The 25,610-nt window shown below is 60.2% G+C and overlaps 1 protein-coding gene across 3 annotated transcripts in view; it reads right to left on the bottom strand.

Moving 5' to 3' along the window:
- Positions 1-25,610, bottom strand: part of KCNIP2 (potassium voltage-gated channel interacting protein 2) — a 122,339-nt gene that overhangs the window by 3,753 nt on the left and 92,976 nt on the right. For 2 of the 3 annotated variants that reach the window (XM_065407221.1, XM_065407220.1), the window contains exons 2-4: positions 4,862-4,986; positions 2,865-2,934; positions 1,874-1,944 (exon numbers count right to left, since the gene is read on the bottom strand). In XM_065407221.1, the coding sequence (XP_065263293.1) occupies positions 1,874-1,944; positions 2,865-2,934; positions 4,862-4,986 (266 nt within the window). Of the gene's footprint in view, positions 1-1,873; positions 1,945-2,864; positions 2,935-4,861; positions 4,987-7,822; positions 7,919-25,610 lie in introns of all 3 variants that reach the window. The other variant, XM_065407219.1, reaches the window with a different exon arrangement.

The raw sequence follows: 25,610 nt of genomic DNA, 5'->3' as shown, positions 1-25,610 counted from the left end.
CCCTCCAACCGTCTCCCTCAGACTCCCCCCAGCGCCTCCCCCAGCCTTTGTTCAGTTTCCCCGGGCAGAGGTGTCACCTGGCCTCTAACCCCCTTCCTGGGTTCTCATGTTACGTGTTCAGGTCTCCTCCCTCAAGGCCAGTCTCCCATCCCCAGTGCAGACAGCCCCAGCAAAACTCCCCTGCAACCTTCCCCAGCCAACACTCCCCACTCAGCATTCAAAGACCACATTAAGAACAGTCCCACTTCGTCACAGATGCACATTGGAAAACATAATCCCAACTATACATATAAAATCAAGACTAGTTCTCTGAAAACATCCACTCCATGTGCAGCAGCAGTCAAAAAAGCAAACAGAATGTTGGGAATCATTAAGAAAGGGATAGATCATAAGACTGAAAATATCATCTATAAATCCATGGTATGCCCACATCTTGAATACTGTGTACAGTTCTGATCACCCCATCTCAAAAAAGATATATTGGAATTGGAAAAGGTTCAGAGAAGGGCAAAAAAAAAAATGCTTAGGGGGATGGAACAGCTTCCGTATGAGGAGAGATTAAAAAGACTGGGACTGTTCAGATTAGAAAAGAGACGACTAAGGGGGGATATGATCGAGGTCTATAAAATCATGACGGGTGTGGAGGAAGTGAACAGGGAAGTGTTATTTACTCCTTCTCATAACACATGAGCCAGGAGTTGCCCAATGACATTAATCGGCAGCAGTTTAAAACAAACACAAGGAGTATTTCTTCACACAACGCACAGTCAACCTGGGGAACTCCTCGCCAGGGGATACTGCAAATGACAAAAGTATAACTGGGCTCAGAAAAGAACTAGATACATTCCCGTAGAACAGGCCCAGCAATGGCTATTAGCCAGGATGGGCAGGGAGGCAATCCCATGCTCTGGGTGTCCCTAGCCTCTGTTTGCCAGAAGCTGGGAGTGAATGACAGGGGATGGATCACTCGCTAATTGCCCTGTTCTGTTCATTCCCTCTGAAGACCCTGGCCCTGGGCTCATTGTTCTGACCCGATCAGGCCTTTCTTCTGTTTGTTCAGATGCTCAGCACAAACAGGCAGTGAAACCGCGGTGCTTGCGTCTCCCCTGTGCCTGCTAACAGAGATTGCACCTTCCGGGAGAGCACGGCCTGCGTTTCCCCCCAAGAGAGGGGCAGGGTGAGGTCTAGGGATCTCACAGCCTGATGGACTGATCCTCTTCCTTGTGGAAAACACGGCTCGTTAGTGATCACCCCCCGGCCCCCAGGTATCTCTGAGTCATGGTGTCCCCAGGGGCTTCTGACAGGCAAACACTGGAACCCCATCCCTGAGCCCCCAGCACGACTCGGCATTATTCATCATCGCCCGGCCTGAGCTTGGACTGTCATCTGGGTAATGCAGGATTGCTTGGGGCTTGGCACCACAACACCCAGGCTGTCAAGAGAGGAGTCCCGGAGAGCCACAGGGGGTGGCTGGGTCTGGCAGCCCCAATAAAAGCTGCGTTACCCAGCACTGCCATGCCCAAGAGGTCAAAAATCAGGAGTCGGGTGGGGAAAAAAATCACACGATCAGCTTAAAATTCTGGGGTTCTGGTTCTTTGCCTTCTGACGTCTAAGGGCCTTTAAGAGTCCCATTTGCAGGCTTTTCTCCCCACCAGGAGGGCTAGGAACTTGCTGTTTCAAAGACAGACACTGAGATTCTCACGTCATCACCTGACTCCAGGAGCTGGGGCGTTAACACCAACTAGTGCGAGACTCGCAGTTGCTAGTGAGAGTTGATGATACTCGTTCCGCCCGAGTCCCGACAGCATCAGACTCAAAGGCTCTATCCCCAGCCCCCGGGTCCCGTCCCAACCAAGTAGGTGCAGAGCCTCACCTCGAAGCTGATAGAGCCGTCATGGTCGGTGTCGAATGCGTTGAAGAGGAAAGCGGCGTACGTGCCAGAGTCTGTGGGAACAGCCAAATGGAGAGAGTCACACAGGGACAGGACTTACTGACTTCAACCCTGGTTCATGTGTTATGAGAAGGAGTAAATAACACTTCCCTGTTCACTTTCTCCACACCCGACTTGGGGAACTCACTGCCACAGGAATCCAGACAGCCTCAGTACTGCACCTGGCTAATTTGGTCATAGTCATTCTAAACTACATTAAGGGTGATCCACTCTCATGCTCCAGGGCCTCAGCAGATGGTGGCAGCCTCCGCCCCTCCCCAGACACCCAGCATGGAACAACATGGTGGATTTCTTTTCACCCTCCTCTGAAGCATCAGGCAGTGGCTAGAGAGAGACCCAGCGCTAGCCCAGGGAGACCCGTGGCCTGAGCATGTGCCACTATCACATTCCCTTGTAGAGTGCACCAGGACACAAGGAGGGTGCAGATGGGGGTCAGTGCACAGCGATTGCCTTGGGGGAGAGCACTGAAGCTGCAGAAGTTGGCTCCAGGGATGCTGGAGAGTACACGCCTGAGCTGCTCTAACACGCTCTGACCCTCTGAGCCCCAGCGGCTCATTGTGAGCAAGCCCCTCCCCACCCCAGCCCTCACCCCTCCCCACGGCCTGACCCCCCCCAAAACCAGAGCTCCTCTTTGAGAACGTGGGGCAGGAGCCACCACGAATGGAGGAGCAACTGCACCTGGCTTGGCTATTTTCATGGTCAGGTACCCGATTTGCACAGGCAATCACGATTTGCAGGTGCAAACTAGCTGCACATTTTGCTTACACAAAGGCAGCCTTACATTCCTGGCCCTCTGGGCCCGAGTGTGGGGGTGTGGGAGCCACCTCTGGGGTGACCCCCCGCCCATGGGGACTGTCCCGCCCTGAGCCCCGTTTTGCATCCTGTAGGAGCCGGAGTTGAGAGGGGAGCTCACCTCCCTGCGGGAAGAACTGGGAGTAGATCTGTTTGAAGTTCTCTTCGTTAACGAGGCCAGTCGGGCACTCCTGCCAAAGGGAAAATCACAGACAAGATCATCCCCCTCCAAACAGCCAGGGCTGGAATGGTCTGAGCACAGGATGGGGAGCCGGCTTGCCTGAGCTCTCCTTGGGAATCTCTCCCTCCAGGCCCTTGGGCCGGTCATGTCACCGCTCTGTGCCTCAGTTTCCCCATAGACTCCTGCCTTCCCCCTCTGGTTGTGCTCAGGACAGCATGTCTCGGGGGGGGGGCAGGCCCCATGGGGTTCTGGGTCACAGTCCCTGTCCCAAAGGGCTCCCAGGCTAACTCCAGCTTGTGACGAAGTGGGGGATTTTCTTGTTTTCAGTGGGGTTTCAATGGTTTGCATGCGGAGGGGGTGGGACTCAGTTTCCCTGGGGGTTACTGGTTTAACGAGGTGAGGGGAGAGGGAGTTTGTTGTTACAGAGGACCGGAGAGGGAACGTGGGACCCCAGCCAACGGCCTGGAGGATGGATACCCCAGTGACCGGTGACCTGGCGACCTGGTGACCTGGAGACCCAGCCCAGGAGCTGCAGCCGGTTCTGGCCAGTGGGCGGACAATGGGCTGCAGAGTGAGGACCCAGTGACCTAACCAGCCGGTTCCAGCCAGAGGACAGAAGTGAGGAGAGGAGGCCCCAGTTTACGACCCTGTTTACCTGGAGAGAAGACAATGGACAGAGGCGGGGCTGGGGGCCGGGGGTATCAGATGCCCAGCTGGGAAGCAGGGCGGGGGGGCTCTGGGCTGGAGAGGGGGAGCAGGCAGAGCCCACCTGGATGCAGAGAGACTGGGATGTGCTGGGCTGAGGGAGGCCAGACCTGAGGCTCAGAGGGTTTCCTGTGCTGTGTTCAACTCTCAATAAACCCTCCTGTTTTATGCTGGCTGAGAGTCACTCTGGTCTAGAGAACAGGGTGGCATCAACCCCTTCGGGGGTGAAGGCCCGGGGGGTCCAGAGCGAGTGGAGTCCCTGAGGGGCCCACGGCGAGAAACAGGTGTGCTAAGGCTCCGAGAGGTGCGGCTCCAGGAGGTGGAGGGGTGGGGGAGAGCGAGCGACGGAGGGAGGGGGGATGGAGTGAGCAGGGCGGGGCCTTGGAGTAGGGGCGGGGCCTCAGGGAAGGTGTGGGGCAAAGGTGTTTGGGTTTGTGTGATTAGACAGTTGGCAACCCTACCCCTGCCCCTGCCCTAAATCCCCTCTCGCCCCCAAACTCCCTCCCAAAGCCCGAACTCTGAGCCCCCTCCTGCACCCCAACCCCCTGCCCCAGCCCTGAGCCACCACCAGCCCCCAAACTCCCTCCCAGAGCCCGCACCCTGCACCCCAATGCCCTGCCCCAGCCCAGAGCCCGCCCCCAAACTCCCTCCCAGAGCCTGCACCCCACCCCCTGCCCCAGCCCAGAGCCCGCCCCCAAACTCCCTCCCAGAGCCTGCACCCCGGGGCCCCTCCTGCACCCCAACCCCCTGCCCCAGCCCAGAGCCTGCCCCCAAACTCCCTCCCAGAGCCCGCACCCTGCACCCCAATGCCCTGCCCCAGCCCAGAGCCCGCCCCCAAACTCCCTCCCAGAGCCCGCACCCTGCACCCCAATTAGGGTGACCAGACAGCAAGTGTGAAAAATCGGGACAGGGAGTCGGGGGTAATAGGAGGCTATATAAGAAAAAGACCCAAAAATCGGGACTGTCCCTATAAAATCGGGACATCTAGTCACGCTAACCCCAATGCCCTGCCCCAGGCTTTTGAAAGTGAGTGAGGGTGGAGGAGAGCGAGCAACGGAGGGAGGAGGGCGGATCGCGTGAGCAGGGGCGTGGCCTCAGAAAAGGGGCGGGGCAATGGTGTTTGGGTTTGTGCAATCAGACAGTTGGCACCCTAGGCCGGGGGGGGGGGGGTTGTCGCTGGGGCCAGAGGCAGCCCCCCCAGGAAGCCCCTCCCGGCCGGCCCAGTGACTCACGTTCTTGAAGCCCCGGTACAGGACCTGCAGCTCCTTGCGGCTGAACTTGGTCTGTTCCTGCAGCTGCTCCAGCCCCTCGGGGCGATGGCAGACGGTGGAGAGTTCGAACTCGTCCTCCGCGCTGTCTGCAAGGGGGAGAGCAGCTCAGAGCCTCGGTGCCGGCTGCCCCCTGCCAAGCCCCCTCCCGAGCCCCCCCACGGCGCCGGCTGCCACCTGCCGAGCCCCCGGCCCCACGGCACCGGCTGCCCCCTCCTGAGCCCCCCCACAGCGCCGGCTGCCCCCTGCTGAGCCCCCACCCCATGGTGCTGGCTGCTCCCTCCCGAGCCCCCCGCCCCACGACACCGGCTGCCCCCTCCCAACCCCCTCCACGGCGCCGGCTGCCCCCTCCCGAGCCCCCCGCTCCACAGCGCCGGCTGTCCTCTGCCGAGCCCCCCGCCCCATGGTGCTGGCTCCCCCCTCCTGAGCCCCCCACGGCGCCGGCTTCCACCTCCCGAGCCCCCCCACGGCGCCGGCTGCCCCCTCCCGAGCCCCCCCACGGCACCGGCTACCCCCTGCCGAGCCCCCCCACAGCGCCAGCTGCCCCCTGCTGAGCCCCCACCCCATGGTGCTGGCTGCTCCCTCCCGAGCCCCCCCATGGTGCCGGCTGTCACCTCCCAAGCCCCCCCACGGCGCCGGCTGCCCCCTCCCGAGCCCCCCCACGGCGCCGGCTGCCCCCTGCCGAGCCCCCCCACAGCACCAGCTGCCCCCTCCCGAGCTCCCCGCTCCACAGCGCCGGCTGCCCTCTGCCGAGCCCCCCGCCCCATGGTGCTGGCTCCCCCCTCCTGAGCCCCCCACGGCGCCGGCTTCCACCTCCCGAGCCCCCCCACGGCGCCGGCTACCCCCTCCCGAGCCCCCCGCCCCACGGTGCCGGCTGCCCCCTCCCGAGCCCCCCCACGGCACCGGCTACCCCCTGCCGAGCCCCCCCACAGTGCCAGCTGCCCCCTGCCGAGCCCCCCACCCCACGGCGCTGGCTGCCCCCTCCCGAGCCCCCCGCTCCACAGCGCCGGCTGCCCTCTGCCGAGACCCCCCCGTCACCAGCTACCCCCTCCCGAGCCCCCCTCATGGCACCGGCTGCCCCCTCCCGAGCCCCCTTGGTGCCGGTGACCCCCTCCCGAGCCTCCCCCACGGCGCCGACTTCCCCCTGATGAGCCCCCCCCATGGCGCCGGCTGCCCCCTCTTGAGCCCCCCATTATGCCAGCTGCTCCCACAGGGCCCAGCCATGGGCTCAGTCACAGGAGAGGCAGCTCCCCCCATGCGATCCCCCAGGGAGCCGCCTCACACTGGCACTGCCCGGCTTTGGGTCCCTACAGCCCTCGGGCCGGAGCGCTGCCAGGGTCTGGCTAGGCTGGGCAAGGCAACATGGGCGGGGGGGGCTCAGTGCCTCTGGGCCACAGGCCCCCGTGGGGGGGGCGGTTGGCGGCAGGGTGGGAGGCAAATGAGCTCATCCCCAGGGTCTGCTGCCCCCCCAAACCCCACATCTCCAGTCTCTGCGCGGCCCCACCCGGGGCTCGGTCAGCCCAAGGGGCTGGACTGCAGAGAGCCGGGCCCAGAATGAGCGACCGGCACAATCGACGTGGGGCCCCTGCTTCCTCCCCTTTCACCCTCCTGTCCCTGCCCCCTGACCCCCAATCCTCCCCCCGCCTCCCCGTCCTGCCCCCTCGCCCCCAATCCTCCCCCTGCCTCCCCGTCCTGCCCCCTCGCCCCCAATCCTCCCCGTCCTGCCCACTCGCCCCCTAATCCTCCCCCCGCCTCCCCGTCCTGCCCCCTCACCCCCAATCCTCCCCCCTGCCCCCTCACCCCCTAATCCTCCTCCCCGTCCTGCCCCCTCACCCCCTAATCCTCCCCCCCGCCTCCCCGTCCTGCCCCCTCGCCCCCAATCCTCTCCCTACCTCCGTGTCCTGCCCCCTCGCCCCCTAATCCTCCCCGTCCTGCCCCTTCACCCCCTAATCCTCCCCCCAGCCTCCCCTTCCTGCCCCCTCGCCCCCTAATCCTCCCCCCCGCCTCCCCGTCCTGCCCCCTCACCCCCTAATCATCCTCCTCCCCGCCTCCCCTTCCTGCCCCCTCGCTGACATTCGCGCTGACATTCGCGCATGTCAGCGTTCCCAGTAGGCACCAGCTGGTCCCTCCTGACCCTTCCCGCTGGAGGGGGGATTGCAGATTTTAACATCGATGTCCAGTTTGGATGGTGCCGAGGAGAGCCCCCCTGCAACCGGCACCGGCTCCCCTCGGCACGGCACCTGGGGCTCTTGATGGGCCTTCGTGATGGAAAGGATCAGTCAGGCCAGTGCTTCGCTGCGCCTCCCCTGGGGCCCCAGGACACCAGGGTGGAACCACCCAGGCTCGGAGCATGGCCAGGACCCTGCTCCCAGCAGATCTGGACATTCACTTGCAGGGCAGCGTCACTCCGCTGGTTTCAGCACATTCCCTCCCGCTGGACACCGGCTGGGGCCTGCAGAACACGCTGACCCCGGGGAACGGGGCGGAGAGGCGCTCAAGCCGGGCTGCGTGTGGACAGGGTGGCGGAAGCAAGACCCTAACCCAAATCCGGCCAGTAGCGCAGAGAATGGGCCGGGACCCACTGAGACCAGCGGCACAAGACCAGCCAGGAGGATGGACAGGTCGAGAAGGAGCCAAGACCTACATGCTCCCCCCCAGCCTGGCTCCCTGGGGCGACTGCATGTTTACTGGGGCTTTGGCCAGTCCGGCTGGTAGCCCCCCAGGTCTGCCTGCGAGATGCTGCTACCCTAGGCCCACGCTGCCTGTGCCAGTGCATCACCCTAGCCCTGTACCCCCCAGTCCATCCCCGGGGCCTGGGGCAGGATCGCCCCGGCCATATCCCCGCGGCCCGGCTGCATGAGGGGGCAATGGGGCCCTTGTCCCCCCCGGGGCCACACACACACAAAGGGAAGAAGCGGCACTTGCTTTCGCTGACTGAGGGGATGGATTGGGGCCCGCAGCAGGGCAGCAGTTTGAGGAGTCGCTGCTTCAGGGCTTTTTTGGTTTGGCCGGGCGGGTTGCCTAGAAAAAACAACAGTCACCAAGCAGAAGAGTTAACAAAGCCGCAGCCCGTCCCCTGCCCCACCCCCAGCGACGAGCCAGCCATGCCAGACCCGGGCACTGCGGGCCGGGGGAGACGCATGCAGCCGGAGAGCAATGGGGCAGCAGGACCCAGCTCTGCCCCCGGCTCCCCCCGAGTCCTGTGGGAATAGGAACAAACCCTTCGCCTGCCCACAGCCCCACCCATATTCAGCCAGCCCAGCTTTAGCTTGGAGGGTGGGGAACCAGCTGGGTGGCTATTGGGCTGCAGGGCCCGAGGGATTTTGGGGTGCCCATAGGCAGATCTCCCCTTAGCACAGAAGGAGGGGGTCCCGGCTTTGCTGTTGGGGAGAGGAGAGGCTGTTCCCGCTCTGGAGCGGGCGATAGGCTGGCTCGAATTTTCAGGCTTGCTCTGGTCTGGATCCAGAGAGGCTGTTGGCATCCAAGGTCGACCCTGTTTGTGCGTTGGTCCCGGGGGAGTTGGCGAGTTACGCAGGAGCTGTGCCAGGGCATGTGGTAGGGGGTTGGGGCCTGCCCCAGCATCCCCAGGGAGGTGCAGAAGCGGGGGAGGCTGGTCAGGGACGGCTAAGATCCCAGGGGATCAGTGCACTGAGGAACTGACCATGTCCAAGACAGGAGTCTGTGATTTCAGACTAGCAGCCACTGATGGCTCATGATGAGGCTGGGGGGCGAGAGGCGCTGGCCAGGGAGGGGGAAGCTGCTGTGAATGGGGCTGGGTTTGTTCCTTTCCCCACACGCGACGGTTGTTTTAAAATCAATAAAACACAAAACAGAGCCGCACAAATTAAACTGCAACATGCAACTTGCACAGCACGGCGGGCGGGGGGATGGGTGGACGGGCGGACGGGCAGGCGGATGGGTGGACGGGCAGGCGGGCGGGCGATGGGTGGACGGGCAGGCAGGTGGGCGGGCAGGCGGACGGGTGGACGGACGGGCAGTCGGGTGGGCGGATGGACGGGCAGGCGGATGGGTGGATGGGTGGACGGGCAGGTGGGCGGGATCAGACCCACAGGGCCCTGGTCTGAGACAGCCAGAAGGAGCCAGGCGTAAGGCTGCCACTGCTCCGTGGGGCCTTGACAAGGCAACGTGACAGCATCAGACCCCGCGAGAACCCCCGGGCTTCGGATGTGGAAACTGCCCCCGTCCCCGAGACTGAGCTGGGCCAGAAATGGCTCAATCCTCACCCCCGGGGACTCCAGAGATGGGACACTGGGATCTATGCTGGGACGGAGAGTCCAGGATTAATGTGAGCAAAAGAGCTGCACCATCACCCCCAGCTCTGCCGGTGCCCCTCACTCCCAACCCGCAGCCCCCTGCTAGCCCAGCCCTGGGGTCCCCACTCCACCCCCACTCTGCCGGTGCCCCTCACTCCCGACCCGCAGCCCCCTGCTAGCCCAGCCCTGGGCTCCCCACTCCGCCCCCACTCTGCTGGTGCCCCTCACTCCCAACCCGCAGCCCCCTGCAAGCCCAGCCCTGGGCTCCCCACTCCACCCCCACTCTGCCGGTGCCCCTCACTCCCGACCCGCAGCCCCCTGCTAGCCCAGCCCTGGGCTCCCCACTCCACCCCCACTCTGCCGGTGCCCCTCACTCCCGACCCGCAGCCCCCTGCTAGCCCAGCCCTGGGCTCCCCACTCCGCCCCCACTCTGCCGGTGCCCCTCACTCCCGACCCGCAGCCCCCTGCAAGCCCAGCCCTGGGCTCCCCACTCCACCCCCACTCTGCCGGTGCCCCTCACTCCCGACCCGCAGCCCCCTGCTAGCCCAGCCCTGGGCTCCCCACTCCGCCCCCACTCTGCCGGTGCCCCTCACTCCCAACCCGCAGCCCCTGCTAGCCCAGCCTGGCCCAGCATCCTTGCTCTTGAGCAGTGCTGCTCTCATTCCCAGCTGTCCTCTCGGCCCTGTCAGTAGTAAGGGCCTGTTCTGACTCCAACTTCTGACTCTGCCATGGACCTCTGCCCTACACCCCCCTGCCCAGGGCAGTGCCCCCCAGCACTGCCGCAGCCCCCTCCAGGGTTCCAGACACCATTCCACTAGCTCCTTCCTCTGCTGAATGCTGACATGGCAGGGAAGGGGGTACATGCGTCTCCGGCCCCCCCATGCAGCTCCCTGCACTGAGCTGTCCCTGCTGCGCGCGGGGAGGGGGGGGGGGGGAGGGGAATCCCTGGCTTTGCAGGGAGGCTGTCAGGAGCCAGGCAGCACGGACACCCCACAGAGCAGCACCCATCTGCCCTCCTTGCTTAGCGTCTGGGCTTTCAGCAGTCGCTCGACCCCAAATGAAATCCTTGGACTGGGCCCTTGCCCCTCCCGCTGGCACGCCCGGGTCTGCCCACCCGCGGCCTCCCTGTCCCTGGGGCCCCTTCGGGCTGTCTCAGGCCAGCTGGCTCAGAGCGCAGCAGCCTCCCTGGACGACACGGACAAGAGGGGACAGAGCAGCACCAGGACACGGCCCCCCCGAAGGAAAGGAACGGCTGCGGGGGGGGGGGGGGACTGATGCTGACAGGTGCAGTGTCCCTTGGGGCTCCCTATGCACGGCACTGCCCTGCTCTCCCCCGCAAGGCCGGGGCCTTAGACCCCCCATCTACACTAGCATCAATACTGCCAGCCCCAGCCCCATGGGGGGAGCAGCACCAGCCCGGAGAGGTTTTACCGACAGCCCCTCTCAGCAGCGGGTCCTGCTCCCTGTGGACACGGGACTCACGGGACCCAGGTAACCCTCGGCCTCTGCTGAAACGCCCCTAGCAGCGGGCGGGCGGCGGGGGATTCCCTGGGACCAGCAGGTCGTCACAGACGCTGAGCAGTCCTCAGGCACAACGCTGCCACGACCAGCCCGGGCTAGATTTGAACCAATGTCCTACCGGTCTGTGCCCGTGGCCGAGCCTCAGTCACCACGCCCGGGGGCGCTGGCACGTCCCCAGCATGGCAGCTGCCCTGGTGGAAGTGGCTCAGCGTTTGGGCGCAGGCAGGGGCCCTGGGCTGCAGGGGCCCTGGGCTCCAGAGGCCGGGCCCGTCCGGACGCTGCTGCAGTGCGGGGTGACAGGACTCAGGGAACCCCAAACTCTAGTACTGCAGAGATCCGGGCGACCCCTGAAATTCGAGCTCTGCCCTGACAAGGCCATGTGGTGACGGGAACGTGGGGCTCTGGGGTCATGGCTCAGGTTTATATTATTTCTTGGGAAAACTGCAAACAACAAATTTTCATTTCATTAAAAAAAAAAATTTCCTGAATTTTCTGATTTCTCAATGAACCGGTTCCAAACGTGACTGAACCAGGAATGGGTCACCTGGGGAGTTTCCCACTTTCTCTCTTCCACCCCTGTTTGTTAGTGGAAGAAAAGTGGGGGGGGGGGTAGAAGAAGAAAACACCCCAAAGCTGATTTTGATTCCAAATGATTTTTTTCTGTTTCCAATTTCAGACAAAAAAGGGGAAATTTCACACAATAGAAATGTTGGGTGGGAAAGTTTTATGTTATTCATAAAGTCACTTTTCATTAAAAAAAATCGTCACCTAAAAAAACCCCTCTGACAAAAACAATTGTCAACCAGCCCTAATCAATTTCTTCCGGATTAAATTACCAGCCCTGCAAACGCCCCTGAGATCTGAAACACAAGCTGGGTCTTTCCTGGCTTGTGCATGGTGCTTCTAAAACTGGCGCGATCCGACCTGAAAAGAAGCCAGCTCGCCTTCCTGGTGCTGTCTCCGTGCTTGGCCAGACTATGAATTTCTTTCTGTCTGGCAGGGGGCAGATCTGATGAGTAATAAGATGCTATCTTGACACAGCTGCTTTTCAGGGGCTTTAACTTGCAGGGGGAAAGGGACCCTGCAGCGTGAAGGTGAAATTCACCAGAGGGTCAGCACAAGTCCGAAAAGGCGTGTGCACCACACTAATGCCTAGGCCTTGTAGTAGGCAGAGGGGTGAATCTCACCCTTCAAGTATCACTGGGCTAGTTCTGTGCCCTGTTCTCAGCAGTTCTTGAGCAGGGCTGTGGGAATTCACCTTACCCAGGGACAAAAGGCGACCCAAGCAATGCAACGCAGAATGGTTGTGCATCGCACCACGGGGGCAGAACATCCAGGAAGGACGGGCGGGGGAGGGAGGGAGAGACAGAGGAACCATCACACACAGAGAAAGATGCAACAGAGAAGAAACTCCGGTTGAACTCACAAAGGCAGCAGGTAAATGCACGTGCAGCAGGTCAAGTCGGGTGCAAGTTACACTTTAGTTTGTAAAAATAAAGAAGAAGAAACAAAACACATGGACATTTCGTAAGGCTGGAAATCGAACAGGGCCAGTTCCAGGGGGCCGCGAGGAGGGGCTAATTTCAGCACATGCAGCTTAACAACGGAGGGGAGGGCGGTTGTCGGGGTTGGGTTGGTTTTTGCTGTCCTGGCTTTTGCTCTCCCCTTGGGCTGGATGGGCCCGTCGGGGGTTAGCCCCTGGTTGTGTCTTTTCTCTCTACACAACGCCGAGGCCATGAGGAAAGCACAGGGGCCCGGCTGGGTTCCAGATCCCCCCTGTATTAACTATCCAACGCCCAGCTGTGGCTCCGTTAGCGTCTGCAGCAGAAGGCAGGAAGCCCATGGGGGGCCTCTCCGACGATTCAAAGGGATCCTACCCGCCCACGACGCCTCACCCATACACCGGGTCACCAGACTGTTCTTTACTAAGCCCGCGTCACACCCCGCACGCATGGCCTGCTTCCCACCTTGCCACGCCCTATTAAACCTAGCAAATAACCAGTGGAAGGGGTGACTGCAGGTCCCGTAACAAGAGCCAGCAATCAGTGATCTGTTGGTGGGAGCCGAACTCAAGCTGGGAGCCGGGTGGATTTCAAACTGGAACAGGTTGCAGGTTACCAGGCTGACGATTGGTGCGTAGTCCTGGCTACTCTCCGCCCGCTGGCGCAGCATCTGTGTGAGCGGCACAGTGCGATCCTGGCACCTGCCTGGGCGGGGCCCGGCCTGATCTGGGAGAGCCCAGCCCAGGAGTTCGCTCTCCCTATCAGCCCGGAAAGGGAGCGGGTCCCAGCTGGGATCCCATCGTTACGAGGTAATCCCCATTCCCCATGCAGCGCGGCTCTGGGCCGTCCCCACGCCTGCACCCCCAGGATCAGCCGCTCCACACCTAGCCGAATGCCAAGCCAACTGGACAGCGGCCTGGCTGGTGCCCCAGGGCCCTCCCCGGAGGCACAGCTTGCAAAGCCACTCGGGACATCCCAGCCTGGCCTGCGCGTTGAGGATCTCCAACACCCACTGACGTCAACGGGCGCGGCAGCTGTTCAGCACTGGGCCGCATGCATGTGAGGAACCAGCTCGCAGCAGGGAACTCAGCCCTCAAAAGGGACCCTACGAAAACAAACCAGAGCCCCAGGCCAACCCTGCGCCAGCAAGCCAGTGTGCAGAGACCAGGCGCATACACGCACTGCACCAGCCCCCGCTACAATGCCAACCAGCACACAGCTCCCCCTGCTCCTACAACAAACCAACCACTGGGCTGAAATGGCGCACGATGCCTCCGCCCTGGAACGGCTTGACGGGGCTCAGGTCTGGCTCCCCTGAGCCCCCAGCACTCGATGGCTAGTGCCCCGCACGATCCACGTTACTGTCACCCCCGTGCCGCTCCGCACCATCGCAAACCGGGGCCCGTTGCACCCAGAAGCCGGCTGCCCCCGGGCACTCGGTGTGTCCTGCACTGCGCCGACCCCGCCACCCTCCCGACCCGGCTTCCCCGCTCCCAGGACCGCATTCGACTGCATGGCCCCTGAGCACTCGGTCACGCTGTGACGTTATTGACATAAACTGGGACCATATAGATCATTGTTGCAACCAAGGTCCTGTAGTGGCACCAAATCTTGTATAAAGGGGGTCAAATGGGGTGTCTAAGACAAGGTTATGGATTACTGGTTATGATTAGGCTGTCTATATGTGTGTATCAATTTTGTAGTTGAAGTTATGAATATTGGCTCTATACTGTCTGTACGGCAAACTTATGCTATGCTTCTGGGTGACATCCCAGACAAGCTGGGATTAGCTCTGCCTAGCCTGCTTGATGGCCCATTAAGGACCATCAGCTATACAATGGACCCATTGAGAGAAGGCCAATATGCCTTCAGACTCAGCAAAGTATGCAGGGACTGGCCCATGTGACTCCAGGCTCCATTTTGCTGTAATTTTCCACAGTGAGAACAAAGAGGTGTTCTTACACCTGGAAAAGACTATATAAGGCTGATGCCTCATCTCCATTAGGTCTTCAATCCTGCTTCATATCTCTGGAGGAACTTTGCTACATGCTGAAGCTTTGAACAAAGGACTGAGGACCCATCCCAGCGGGGGATGTATTCCAGAGACTTGATTTGAACCTGCAGTTTATTCTATCGCTGCTGCAAGCCTGAACCAAGAACTGTGCCATTACTGTATGTAATTGATTCCATTTAACCAATTCTAACTCTCATCTCTATCTTTTTCCTTTTATGAATAAACCTTTAGATTTTAGATTCTAAGGGATTGGCAACAACGTGATTTGTGGGTAAGATCTGATTTGTATATTGACCTGGGTCTGGGGCTTGGTCCTTTGGGATCAGGAGAACCTTTTTCTTTTACTGGGGTATTGGTTTTCATAACCATTTGTCCCCATAACGAGTGGCACTGGTGGTAATACTGGGAAACTGGAGTGTCTAAGGAGATTGCTTGTGAGACTTGTGGTTAGCCAGTGGGGTGAGACCGAAGTCCTCTTAGTCTGGCTGGTTTGGTTTGCCTTAGAGGTGGAAAAAACCCCAGCCTTGGGCTGTAACTGCCCTGTTTGAGCAATTTGTCCTGAGTTGGCACTCTCAGTTGGGTTCCGCCAGAACCGCATCGTCACACACGCCCCCCCCCCCCCCCCCTCGGCTCTGACTCCGGTGACCGGCTGCCCCTCGCGCCCCCGGCTACTCCTCTCTGGGGCGCCCGGGCTCAGACCGTGGCCCCTTCACGTCTCCTCTAAGGGTGGGATGTGGCAGGAGTCAAATCCAGCTGCAACTTTTATACGGCTGATGCCCAATCCCCTTGCCCTCCACCCCACCTTCTCCCCTCTCAGACCCACCAGCACCCGGCTCATCGCCCGTCATCCTGACAGCAACACCCTCCCACCTGTGCCCCATCCCCGGCTCATCCCTCACCGTCCTCAGCTCAGCTCTCCCAGCCTCTCCGGTCCCTCAGCCCGGACCCCCCCAGCTCCCGCAGAGCTGGGCCACAGGGACTGCGGGTGTGTTTCCGGAGCAGAGAGGAACTCGGAGCCGAGGAACCAGGCTGAAACGGAGCGTGGCCAGAGCAGCCATCAAGGGCAGTGGGTAGGGTTACCATATCTATTAAATAAAAAAAGAGGACCCTCCACGGGCCCTGGCCCCGCCTGTTTCCCCACCCCCAGCCCTGCCCCAACTCCGCCCCTTCCCCGCCCTAACTCCGCCCCCTCCTCCCTCCCACTCCCAGCCACGGGGAAAGGGCTGCCCGAGCGCTACCGGCTTCACGGTTTGCCGGGCAGCCCCCAGACCCTGCGCCCCCAGCCGGCGCTTCCCCAGCGCAGCTGGAGCCCGGGAGGGGAAGCGCCCAGCCAGGGGCGCAGGGTCTGGAGGCTGCCCGGCAAACCGTGAAGCCGGTAGCGCTTGGGCTTCGGGCAGCCCCCTTGCCTCCGGACCCTGCACCCCCAGCCGGGCACTTCCCCTCCCGGGCTCCGGCGGCGCAGGGTCCGGAGGCATGGGGGCTGCCCAAAGCCCGTAGCGCTCAGAGCCGAAGAGTCGGGGAGGAGCAGAGCCGCCGCGGCCGGAGGCTCTGCTCCTCCCCTGACTCTTCGGCTCTGTTTAAGAGCCGAGCTGCCCCAGCGCTACCGGCTTCGGGCAGCCCCCGTGCCTCCGGACCCTGCGCCGCCGGAGCCCGGGAGGGGAAGTGCCCGGCCGGCGGCTGGGGTCCGGAGGCAAGGGGGCTGCCTGAAGCCCGTAGCGCTCGGGCAGCTCGAAGAGTCAGGGGAGGAGCAGAGCCGCCATTTTCCCAGACATGTTTGGCTTTTTGGCAATTCCCCCCGGACGGGGGTTTGAGTGCCGAAAAGCCGGACATGTCCGGGAAAAAGAGGACATATGGTAACTCTAGCAGTGGGCAGCATCAGCTTGGTCGGGAGAAGAGGTGGAGATCCACCCGCTAAGGTGATGGGAGGGAGAGGATTATGGGGGGACTTTCCAGCTCCCACCCACCCCAGCCCCACCGCTCCAGCCAGTGCAAATAATTCTCCCCCCTGTAAAATACCCTCGTTAGCCAGCGGCGACCGAACGAGCCATAGCTGGGTTAAGTCACCTGCGGCGGGGAACGCCTGGGTTACAGATTCGGGGGGGGGAACAATACAGGACCCGCTCAGGACTGGAGTGAGCTGCCGAGGGAGGCCGGGGAGCTATGCAGGGCTAGGCCAGGGCCAATGAAATCCGCCGTGCACCACACCCGGCGCTTTGCACGGGACAATTCTGTGAAAAAGACACAAATGTGCAAAATGTTTTGGGTGGGGCCGAATCTGCCGTTTTGGTCTGGAAAATGTTGCCCAGGTCTCCTGAGAGCCTGCAGGTCAGGGTGGGTTCGCCCTGGGGCTCCAGGTCACCCACCTGCTCACGCCACCCCGTTCAGCACCTCCCTTTGCAAATCACAGCTAAGTCCCCTGGGAACCCCTGTCCCAGCAGGCAGCCTCAGGGAGAGAAGCACAGAGGTTTTTCCTGCTATCCGACGTTGCATGTGGCCTCAGTTAAAAGCATCGTCGTTCCTTTCAGTGCCCATAATTCCCCCAAGGTCACACAGTGGCAGAGTGAACCCAGGAGTCCGGACTAACCACGCTCCTTTGCCATAGAGAACTCGCCACACAGCGCTGCCGGGCAGCTACACCAAGGACAGCTGCCGGGTGGCGTGGAGTGAGCCAGGAAGCCGCCTGCTCAAAGGCCTGGGTGAGCAGCTAGAGTCAGACCCATCCACACCCGGTGCTGGTGGCTGCAGGGAGCTATGCTGATCAAAGAGCACTTAGGACGCGGAAGCGGGGGAAGCACTTTAGGGTCACGTGCCAGCCCTCTAGACCTGGTGAAATCCCACTGGATTCCCGGGGAGAAAATAAAACATCCCTCCAGCTGTTTGCCGTGCTAATGGAGGGCAGGGAGGTGCGCGCTTTGTAACTTGCACAAACCAAAACTTCCTGCAATAAGGCAGCCGCTTGTTCCTGGAAAGCCAGCCCTGCTGGCGCCTGAGAGAGAACTTACCCTGCGGGGGCCTCAGAGTGCGGCCACCAACTCTGCCCGGTGGCCGCCCTGAGAACTTTTCCAAAAATACTTAATTAACTTTAGAAAAAGCAAATAAATCTGCACCTAGACACGTCCAGATCAGTGCCATTGATTTATGTGGGGTTATTTTTTTGCAGACTCAATAATAAAAATCCCGTACAGTTGTCGCTATTCTTTACTGGACCTAAACAGACTAGAGACCCAAACAAGGTGCTTTGCACGTTCTTGTCTTTGTTGTTGTTGTTTCTTTTGGGGGTTTTGGCTGCTGGTTTGGTTTTTAGGACTTGCTGGCTAGTAAGTCTGCTGCTGTGAAAACTGATATTTGTGTTTGTTAATTTTGCTTTTCACAGTAGACTTACTAAGCCCTGGCAAGCCAGGGGGCAAATTAAGCCCTGAATGGAGAGGTGGGTAGAGAGGCGGCAGGGGCAGGGGCAACAGAGGGCTGGGGGAGGCAGCGGGGCCAGAGGCGATGGGGGAGGGTGGTGATCCCGGGGCCGGAGCCCGAAGCCCCAAGGCTGGAACCTGCCACCCAGCGCCCCAGGGCTGAAGCCGGAAGCCCAAGCCCCACTACCCCTGGGAAAGGAGGGAACTCCCGGGCTGCCTGCTCCTCTGGTGTTTGTGTCCGCATTTGAGAAAGATTTCTGCTGGGCTATCTAACTATACTAATACCACCATTCAGCCTGCAAGAGTCAAAAGCCATACAAAGGAATTACGGAGCCCACTGCTGAAATGCAGCCACCTCTGGGGTGGCACACGACAACTACTTAACAGCGCACAGCAACACTGCGCAACCACTGAGGCCAGGAGGTGAAGATTTATTTTTAAATTCAGTTGAAACTGACCTTTATGTTTGGGTGACTGGAAGTAGCCACCCCCAGTTGGATTTGGATCGGGCCTTGGGTTGGGTTGGAGGGGGCACTGACTGCCGCAGGGATTTTCATGACCACCAGTGAGCAGAATCTTGATTTCATGCTGCATCTGCACTACGGCACCTCCGAGCCCCCCGTATGTCTGACTCCACACTGGGGTTTCAGTATCTGACACAGAACGAGTGCCACCTCCCAAATCCCCTACCCCGCTCCCGGCAGCTACACGGGTTCTAACGGGAGAGACTTCCCATTTCGCCCGCTGACACCTCCTGCTTCCCGCAGAGAGCTAACCGCCTCGCAGCCCGAAGCTGGACACCCACGGCCCGGTGTCACGGAGTGTGGGGGACTCAGGGCCCTGTACCGATTCACCGTGACTCTCAGCCAGCCAGTAAAGCGGAAGGTTTATTGGACAATAGGAACACAGTCTACAGCAGAGCTTGTCGATACAACCAGGACCCCTCAATCAAGTCCTCTTGGGGAGTGCAGGGAGCTTAGACCCCAGCTTGGGGTTCCCTGCGTTGCACCTCCCAGCCCAAAACTGAAAACTCCCAAATCCCTCCAGCAGCTCTCTCCCCCCTCCCCTCTGCTCCTCCTCTCCTTTGTTCCGTCTCCCGGGCAGAAGGTGTCACTTCTCCCAACCCCCTTCCTGGCTCAGGTTACAGCTCAGGTAGCTCAATGTAACTCCCAGGCTACATTCCCAGGTCAAATCCGCCCGCTCCCGGCGCTCGCTTCTAGGTGCCGTGTTGCAGAGCAGAAGGAAGGGCACAAATTGCAATGGGGATTCCGGTTTGTTACCGAGATCTCAGCTCACAATTCTCGGGACCGTCTGTGTGAAATACAAGCCCCCAAGCCTCGTGTTAGGCACAAAACCCAGCAAGCAGCAGGTGGCTTGGTCTCTTCTGACACTTCTCCCCTTACAGGAATTGCTAGTGGGGCCCAGTATCAGACACATCACAGGAGGGCGCTAGTGAGCAAGGATGAAATACCAGGGAGAGGAAGCATGGCCAACTGGGTAGGGCACTCCCTGCTCTGTCACAAACTCCCGGAGTGACCTCGGGGACGTCACTTAGCCGCCTGGTGCCTCACGCTCCCCATCGGTAACATGGGGATCTGAAAGCCCCTGTCTCACGGGCGCTGGGAGCATAAATGTGTTAAAGATTGCAAGGTGTTTAACTTCAGATCCTACAGGCAGACAATGTCCTGATGCGCATGGAACAGTTTGCCGTATGTGGAGAGATTAATGAGACTGGGACTTTTCAGCTTGGAAAAGAGACGACTAAGGGGGGATATGATTGAGGTGTTTAAAATCATGACTGGTGTGGAGAAAGTAAATCAGGAAGTGTTATTTACTCCTTCTCATAACACAAGAACTAGGGGTCACCAAATGAAATTAATAGGCAGCAGGGTTAAAACAAACAAAAGGAAGTATTTTTTCAAATAACGCACAGTCAACCTGTGGAACTCCTTGCCAGAGGATGTTGTGAAGGCCAAGATTATAACAGGGTTCAAAAAGAACTAGATAAGTTCATGGAGGAGAGGTCCAGCAATGGCTATTAGCCAGGATGGGCAGGGATGGTGTCCCTAGCCTCTGTTTGCCAGAAGCTGGGAATGGGCGACAGGGGATGGATCACTTGATGATTCCCTGTTCTGTTCATTCCCTCTGGGGCACCTGGCACTGGCCACTGTCAGAAGACAGGATACTGGGCTAGATGGACCTTTCCTCTGACCCAGTCTGGCCGTTCTTATGTTCTTATGCATTGAAGCTGTGTTGACTTGACTGACTCACTAACTCCATCCTCATCGGCAGAAGGGTGCTAGCAAAGGGAGAGGAGCAGAGATACGTCTAATTCCAAATATAACTTCCCATGGCAGTTCCACCTCGTCAGGTCTCTTACAGACCCAGCTCCATCTTCATCATTCCAACTTAAAAACAGGCCCCCAGGGAAAGCATGCAAGACAAGACGTAGCCTAGACGCTTCGTCAGGAGAAACAATCCTGAGCCGGGAGCAAGCAGCCCTGGGTGAGTCCGTTTGTAGCTACTGTCATTGGGGTTGGGGGGGATCCTCTGGGACAGCCGGTCTGTAGCTGGAGGGGGGGATCCTAGCTCCCCAGAGCGCCCCTTTGAACCACTCACTGCTGAACAGAACAAGGAGCCTAGCAGAGCCCTGGCCCTCTGTGTGACGGGCGGCCAGCTCGCCTAGTGGTTAGGGCAGATGGCCAAGCGGGATCTTGGTCTTCACCCCAGCTGTGAAGTCAGGGTAATGCTCAAGTGCCTCCCGGGGGGCTGGGAGGCCGGGGCCAAGGGCACAGGGCGGTTTGTGCCGTTGGTGCCCGAACACTCAGCTTTACTGCTGTACGCGGTGGGTTACGCCATATCTCACCTTCCGTCCCGGCCCTCTGCGAACACCGATGAACGACGCAGCACCCTGGGGAGGGGAGCATCATGCCCATTTATCTACAGGGAAACCGAGGCACAGAACCAAATCCAGTCCTGGTGCAAGCCAGTGAGAGGCCTCTGGGCTCAACGGTGTCCACTTCCTTACAGCAGGGCTGGATTTGGCCCAGGGAGAGGGGAAGAGACGTGCTCCTTGCCCTCCTCTGGCAGCCAGGCCTCCTCTCCTGGGCCCCCTGCATTTCCCACGACAGGGAAGCTACAGCCAGAGCTCTGATCTACAGGGACCTGTGCTCACATCGAGCTGTCCATCGCTCTCAGGCCTGGCCGGTCTGCAGAGGGCACACGGCTAGCGATGGGAGCGAGCCCCCACCAACTCATTTCACCCACCCACCACGAGGCGGGGGGGGACTTGGGGCCTCCCGCCCCTCGAATCCAACATGGACCGGCGCCTCGCCCTGCGGGAGCCCCATTTCCTTGTGTTCCAGCAGGCGAGCGAGCCTGTGGCGGAGCTGCAGTTGGGTAACCCAGTGGAGGGTGGGTCCCACAGCATCCCTGCCCCACTCAGAGCCATGGGGGAACTGCTCATCCCTCGTAAGTTACCGAGCCGAGCCTGGCTGCAGGCGGTGACCCCGTGCGCCCCTCACTGATCCCCACATAGGTGGATCAGGGGGCAGTGGGGAGCCGTCCATCTGGGAACGAGAACCCTCCTGCACTGGCTGACAACGCTGCGGGGTGGGCAGGGAGGGCTGGAGTCCCCCAGGTACCTCGCTGGTGCCGGCCCAGAGGAACCGAGGCGTCCAGCAGCAGGGTTAGGTCGGCTGCTTCCCCAGCCCCCACACAGCCCCACGATCGCATCCCCTCGAGCATGGGCAGTGGGAGCGAGCAGCCAGGGAGCCTACCCCAAGCGCCCCCCCCTCCAGGAGCCTGGCCCCCATGGGAGGGCTGGGCCCCCTGGGCTTTGGGGTTAGATCAGGGATCTCAAACTCAAATGACCACGAGGGCCACATGAGGACTAGTACATTGGCTCCAAGGCCGCATCCCTGACACCTTTTCATATAACGATACAAAAGTATAGTCAGAAATGAAAAAAAGGAAGAGTAACATAGTACGCTAGTAAAAGTCAATGTATTCACTTGTTTAAAACTGTCATGCCAAGAGGGGTTTGAATAAAATATAGACACCTGTAACTATTCCTTCTGTGGTCAGTAACTGATGATGATCTACACTAACCGTCTATCAACACAGCTGGAATGGCAGGAACTTTCAAAAGTAACTATTCATACAAAATATGTTGCCACTTTTACAGGGTCGGCTCCAGCGTTTTTGCCGCCCCAAGGGGCAAAAAAACAACAACAACAACAACAAAAAAACGCGATTGGCGGCATTTCGGCAGCAGCTCCACCGCCGCCGTTTCATTCTTCGGCGGCAGGTCCTTCCCTCTGAGAGGGACTGGGGGACCCGCCGCCGAATTACCGCTGAAGAGCCGGACGTGCCGCCCCTTTCCCTTGGCCGCCCCAAGCGCCTGCTTGGTGCGCTGGTGCCTGGAGCCGGCTCTGCACTTTTAACAAACATGCTTCCCAACTACTCACAGCAAAGAATCAGACATGCTGAACTTCATACCTTGGACTGCTCGTCTAGTCCATGAGGCACCGCCCCTGCCCTGCCTCTTCCCACCCCTTCCCCAAAATCCCCGCCCCTATTCCAACCCCTTCCCCAAATCCCCGCCCCGGCCCTGCCTCTTCTCCGCCTCCTCCCCTGAGCGCGCCGCCTCCCCGCTTCTCCCCTCCCTCCTGGAAAGTCCTAAGCGCCACCAAACAGCTGTTTGGCGGTGGGCAGTGCTGGGAGGCAGGCGGAGGAGCGGGGACAAGGCGCGTTCGGGGGGGGGGGGGGAGGGAGCTTGGCTGCCGGAGGAGTTGGCGCCTATGGCAGGCCACAGGAAATAACTCCCCGGGCCGCGTGTTTGAGACCACTGGGCTAGACCCTCCTCAGTTCCTAGGGATCAGTCCACTTCTAATCCAGTTCTGATTTACCAGGAGTCTATTGGCACTTACCCCACACAGCCCTGGGGTCAGTCCCTGCGGTCACTCCTCTGCCATCTGAAAGAGGGGGCCTGGCACAGATGGCCCTGCCACCAGCCCCACCCGCACCCCTCTGCTCTTTAACCACTTCACTGCCGGACAGTGTGCCAGACCCCCAACCGTTGCCTTTGTCTGCAGCTACCGCTCCCCTGCTGCCCCCCCCCCCGGGAGACGCGCCTGCCCCTCCCACCCCAGACCTCTCCGGCGGGAGCTGCGAAAGGGAGAGCTGGCTGCCAGAGGTGGGGGATCCCCTTCTCCTACACCTCCCCACCCCCAATGCCAATTCCAGGGCTGGCTGCCTGTGCATGGCAGTGGGAGCGCACTGCTCAGCATGGCGTGGGCACACTGTCTCGTGGGGGCACCTGTCAGCCTATTAGCACCAGGAAGGGCAAAGTCAACCACCCCCCACCCCACCCCTACAAAGTACATGCCCCGCTGGCCCCCAGACCCAACCTAGACTCATAGACTCATAGACTTTAAGGTCAGAAGGGACCAATATGGTCATCTAGTCTGACCTCCCGCATGATGCAGGCCACAAAAGCTGACCCACCCACAACAGAATCTTCCAGCCTGCGACTCCTGCCCTATGCTGCGGAGGAAGGCGAAAAACCTCCAGGGCCTCTGCCAATCTACCCTGGAGGAAAATTCCTTCCCGACCCCAAATATGGCGATCAGCAGTACCCCGAGCATACAGGCAAGAGTCTACAGCCGGACCCTCATTTTACCCGCGATGGCACGTTAATGACTAATTGACTAAAATCACATAATCCCTTCAAACCATTCCCTCCATAAACTTATCAAGCCTAATCTTGAAGCCAGAAAGGTCTTTCGCCCCCACCGTTTCCCTCGGAAGGCTGTTCCAAAATTTCACCCCTCTGACGGTTAGAAACCTTCTTCTAATTTCAAGCCTAAACTTCCCCACGGCCAGTTTATATCCCTCACAGCTACCTGCCCGCCCCACCCAGCAACCTGGGGCAATTCCCCCTCGCCACACGCTACCCAACCTGCCAGCTACCCACCTCCTGTCCCCACAGGATGTCGCCGTCCCCCAAACCTCCCCGCTGGACCCTGCCGGGCAATGGGAGCCTGCTCCTGCCTGCCCGGCCCATCCGCCTCTCCCAAGCGGTGCGCCAACCCCCTTCCCAGTGTTCAGCCCTCCCCCCCAAGGCTCCGGGGCCGGGCACCTGCTGACTGGGAGCTAAGGGGTTAACCAATGGCAGGTGATGGGGGAGGGGATCCGCACCTGCTCTGCATCCTCTCGGATGTGGAATTCTTGGCCCCTCTGATCCAGCAGCCGCCTCCCGCAGGGGAACTCCTGCTCCCTGTCCTGGCTTTGCTGGGAGCCGCTGAGTGTTACTGATCAGGGCCAGGGCACCTCGTCGGCTAATTAACTCTCTGCTCTGCTGGGGTCCGAAGCTCTCAACCATTTCCCTTCTCCCTCCCGGCACGAGGCGGCAGCTCTCCGAGGCCTGCGGCGCCTCCAGCTGCCCAGTTCAGCCCCAGGCCCCGCTGCGATAGCAGCCTCGTCCAGCACGACGGTCCTGCTCCATGTCCCGGGCAGCTTGCTTCTGGGATAGCGGGAGGATTAAGCAAAAGCTCACGGCACCTTTGCGGCAGCACACCCCTGCAGTGCACAGCCGCTCTCTCTCACAAGCATGGGCGCTTTGGGCTTAGCAAGACAACAGAGGCCAAAACATCTGCTGGGCCCGGCAGGGACGTGATTTCCAAAAGCATGGAACTCAGTCAAAGCAGGCCCAGCTTTCCACCCTTCTCCTCGCTGAGGACTATTGTCCTGCCCAATTTCAGCTCCCAAACCCCGGCAGCTGTTCCAAGAGACGGTGCCAAGGGTTTTGCATGAGTGGGAAAAGCGCATTTACTCCACTCTTTGTTCTCAAGCCCGGCTCTCCCCGGCCTGTCCCAGCCCGAGCTGGAAAGATTTCAGCCCATGTTTTGGAAAAGCAACTGCAACAGGGGCTGAGGATGGGCCCAGCCCTGCAACCTTCACCCCAGCAGCTGCTCCCAGTCCTGCAGTGACGAGCCCCATTCCCATCGCTCCTGCCCCCACGGGCGCGGCTGCGAACGAGATTCAAACCCAGAGCAGCACAAACCGAGCTTGCAGTGAAGGAAGATAACTTGGAACAAACATGTGTCCAGCAAACCCAGGACTACACCCAATGGCTGCAAGCCAAGGGGGGAGAACTACACGCGGGAACCTGGCTGGTGGCCCTTGACTGACTGCGGGTTTCTGGTCCATTAGGTACGGGGGCCTGCCAGGGAGGGTCTTGATAGGACATTGGAGGAGAATTGCTTCACGCACCACTGAAATGCAGCCACCTCTGGGGCAGAACGCAGCAGCTGGTTAGCAGTGGGTGGCAGTTGGGGTTTAAAGTGCAGGAGGATGCTGCATCCAATTGAAACTGCAGGGGAAGTTTAGGGAGGCAGGATGGGATCAGCTAGGCCAGGACACTGGAGCTAATGTCCCCGTTCTCGCTGAATGAAGTCATGTGGTGTTCAGTGACCCAAGTAGCCAGAGCGTCCATGTTACACGTGGCACCCCCGGCAGCACAGCGCCCCCTTGCAGCAGGCAGAGGGACTGGCTCAGGATTCATTTAGCGGGGAAAGCACCATATTTAGAAACAGCAACAACTGCTGCTTCCTACACCTGCATTTTCCTTGAGGTCTGCACCAAGTATTAGCCAGGGCCAAGCCCAGCCCATCTTAGCAAGCGGCTGAGCCCCGCAGCTGAGAGCCGGCTGCCTGGCTGATTAGAAAGTCTCTTTGAGGTGATTTTTTTAAGCCATCTAATCTAAAAATCCCTTTTGATCCTGCCGCAGTCACCATCGATCCTGGATTTGATCTGCACCGAGAGTGCCCAGCATGGGGAGCGTGAACCTGCTTCAGCTCTGACCTTAAAAACCACAGAATCCCAGATGTGTAGGACTGGAAGGACCTCAGTAGGTCGCCTGTCCAGGCCCCAGCACTCGCGGCAGGGCTACGGAATAACTAGCCCAGCCCTGACAGGTGTGTGTCCAACCTG

The sequence above is a fragment of the Emys orbicularis genome, chromosome 7 (genome assembly GCF_028017835.1).
Source record: "Emys orbicularis isolate rEmyOrb1 chromosome 7, rEmyOrb1.hap1, whole genome shotgun sequence".
In the NCBI taxonomy this organism is placed as follows: Eukaryota; Metazoa; Chordata; order Testudines; family Emydidae; genus Emys; species Emys orbicularis.
This window is presented reverse-complemented; position numbering and strand designations above follow the sequence as displayed.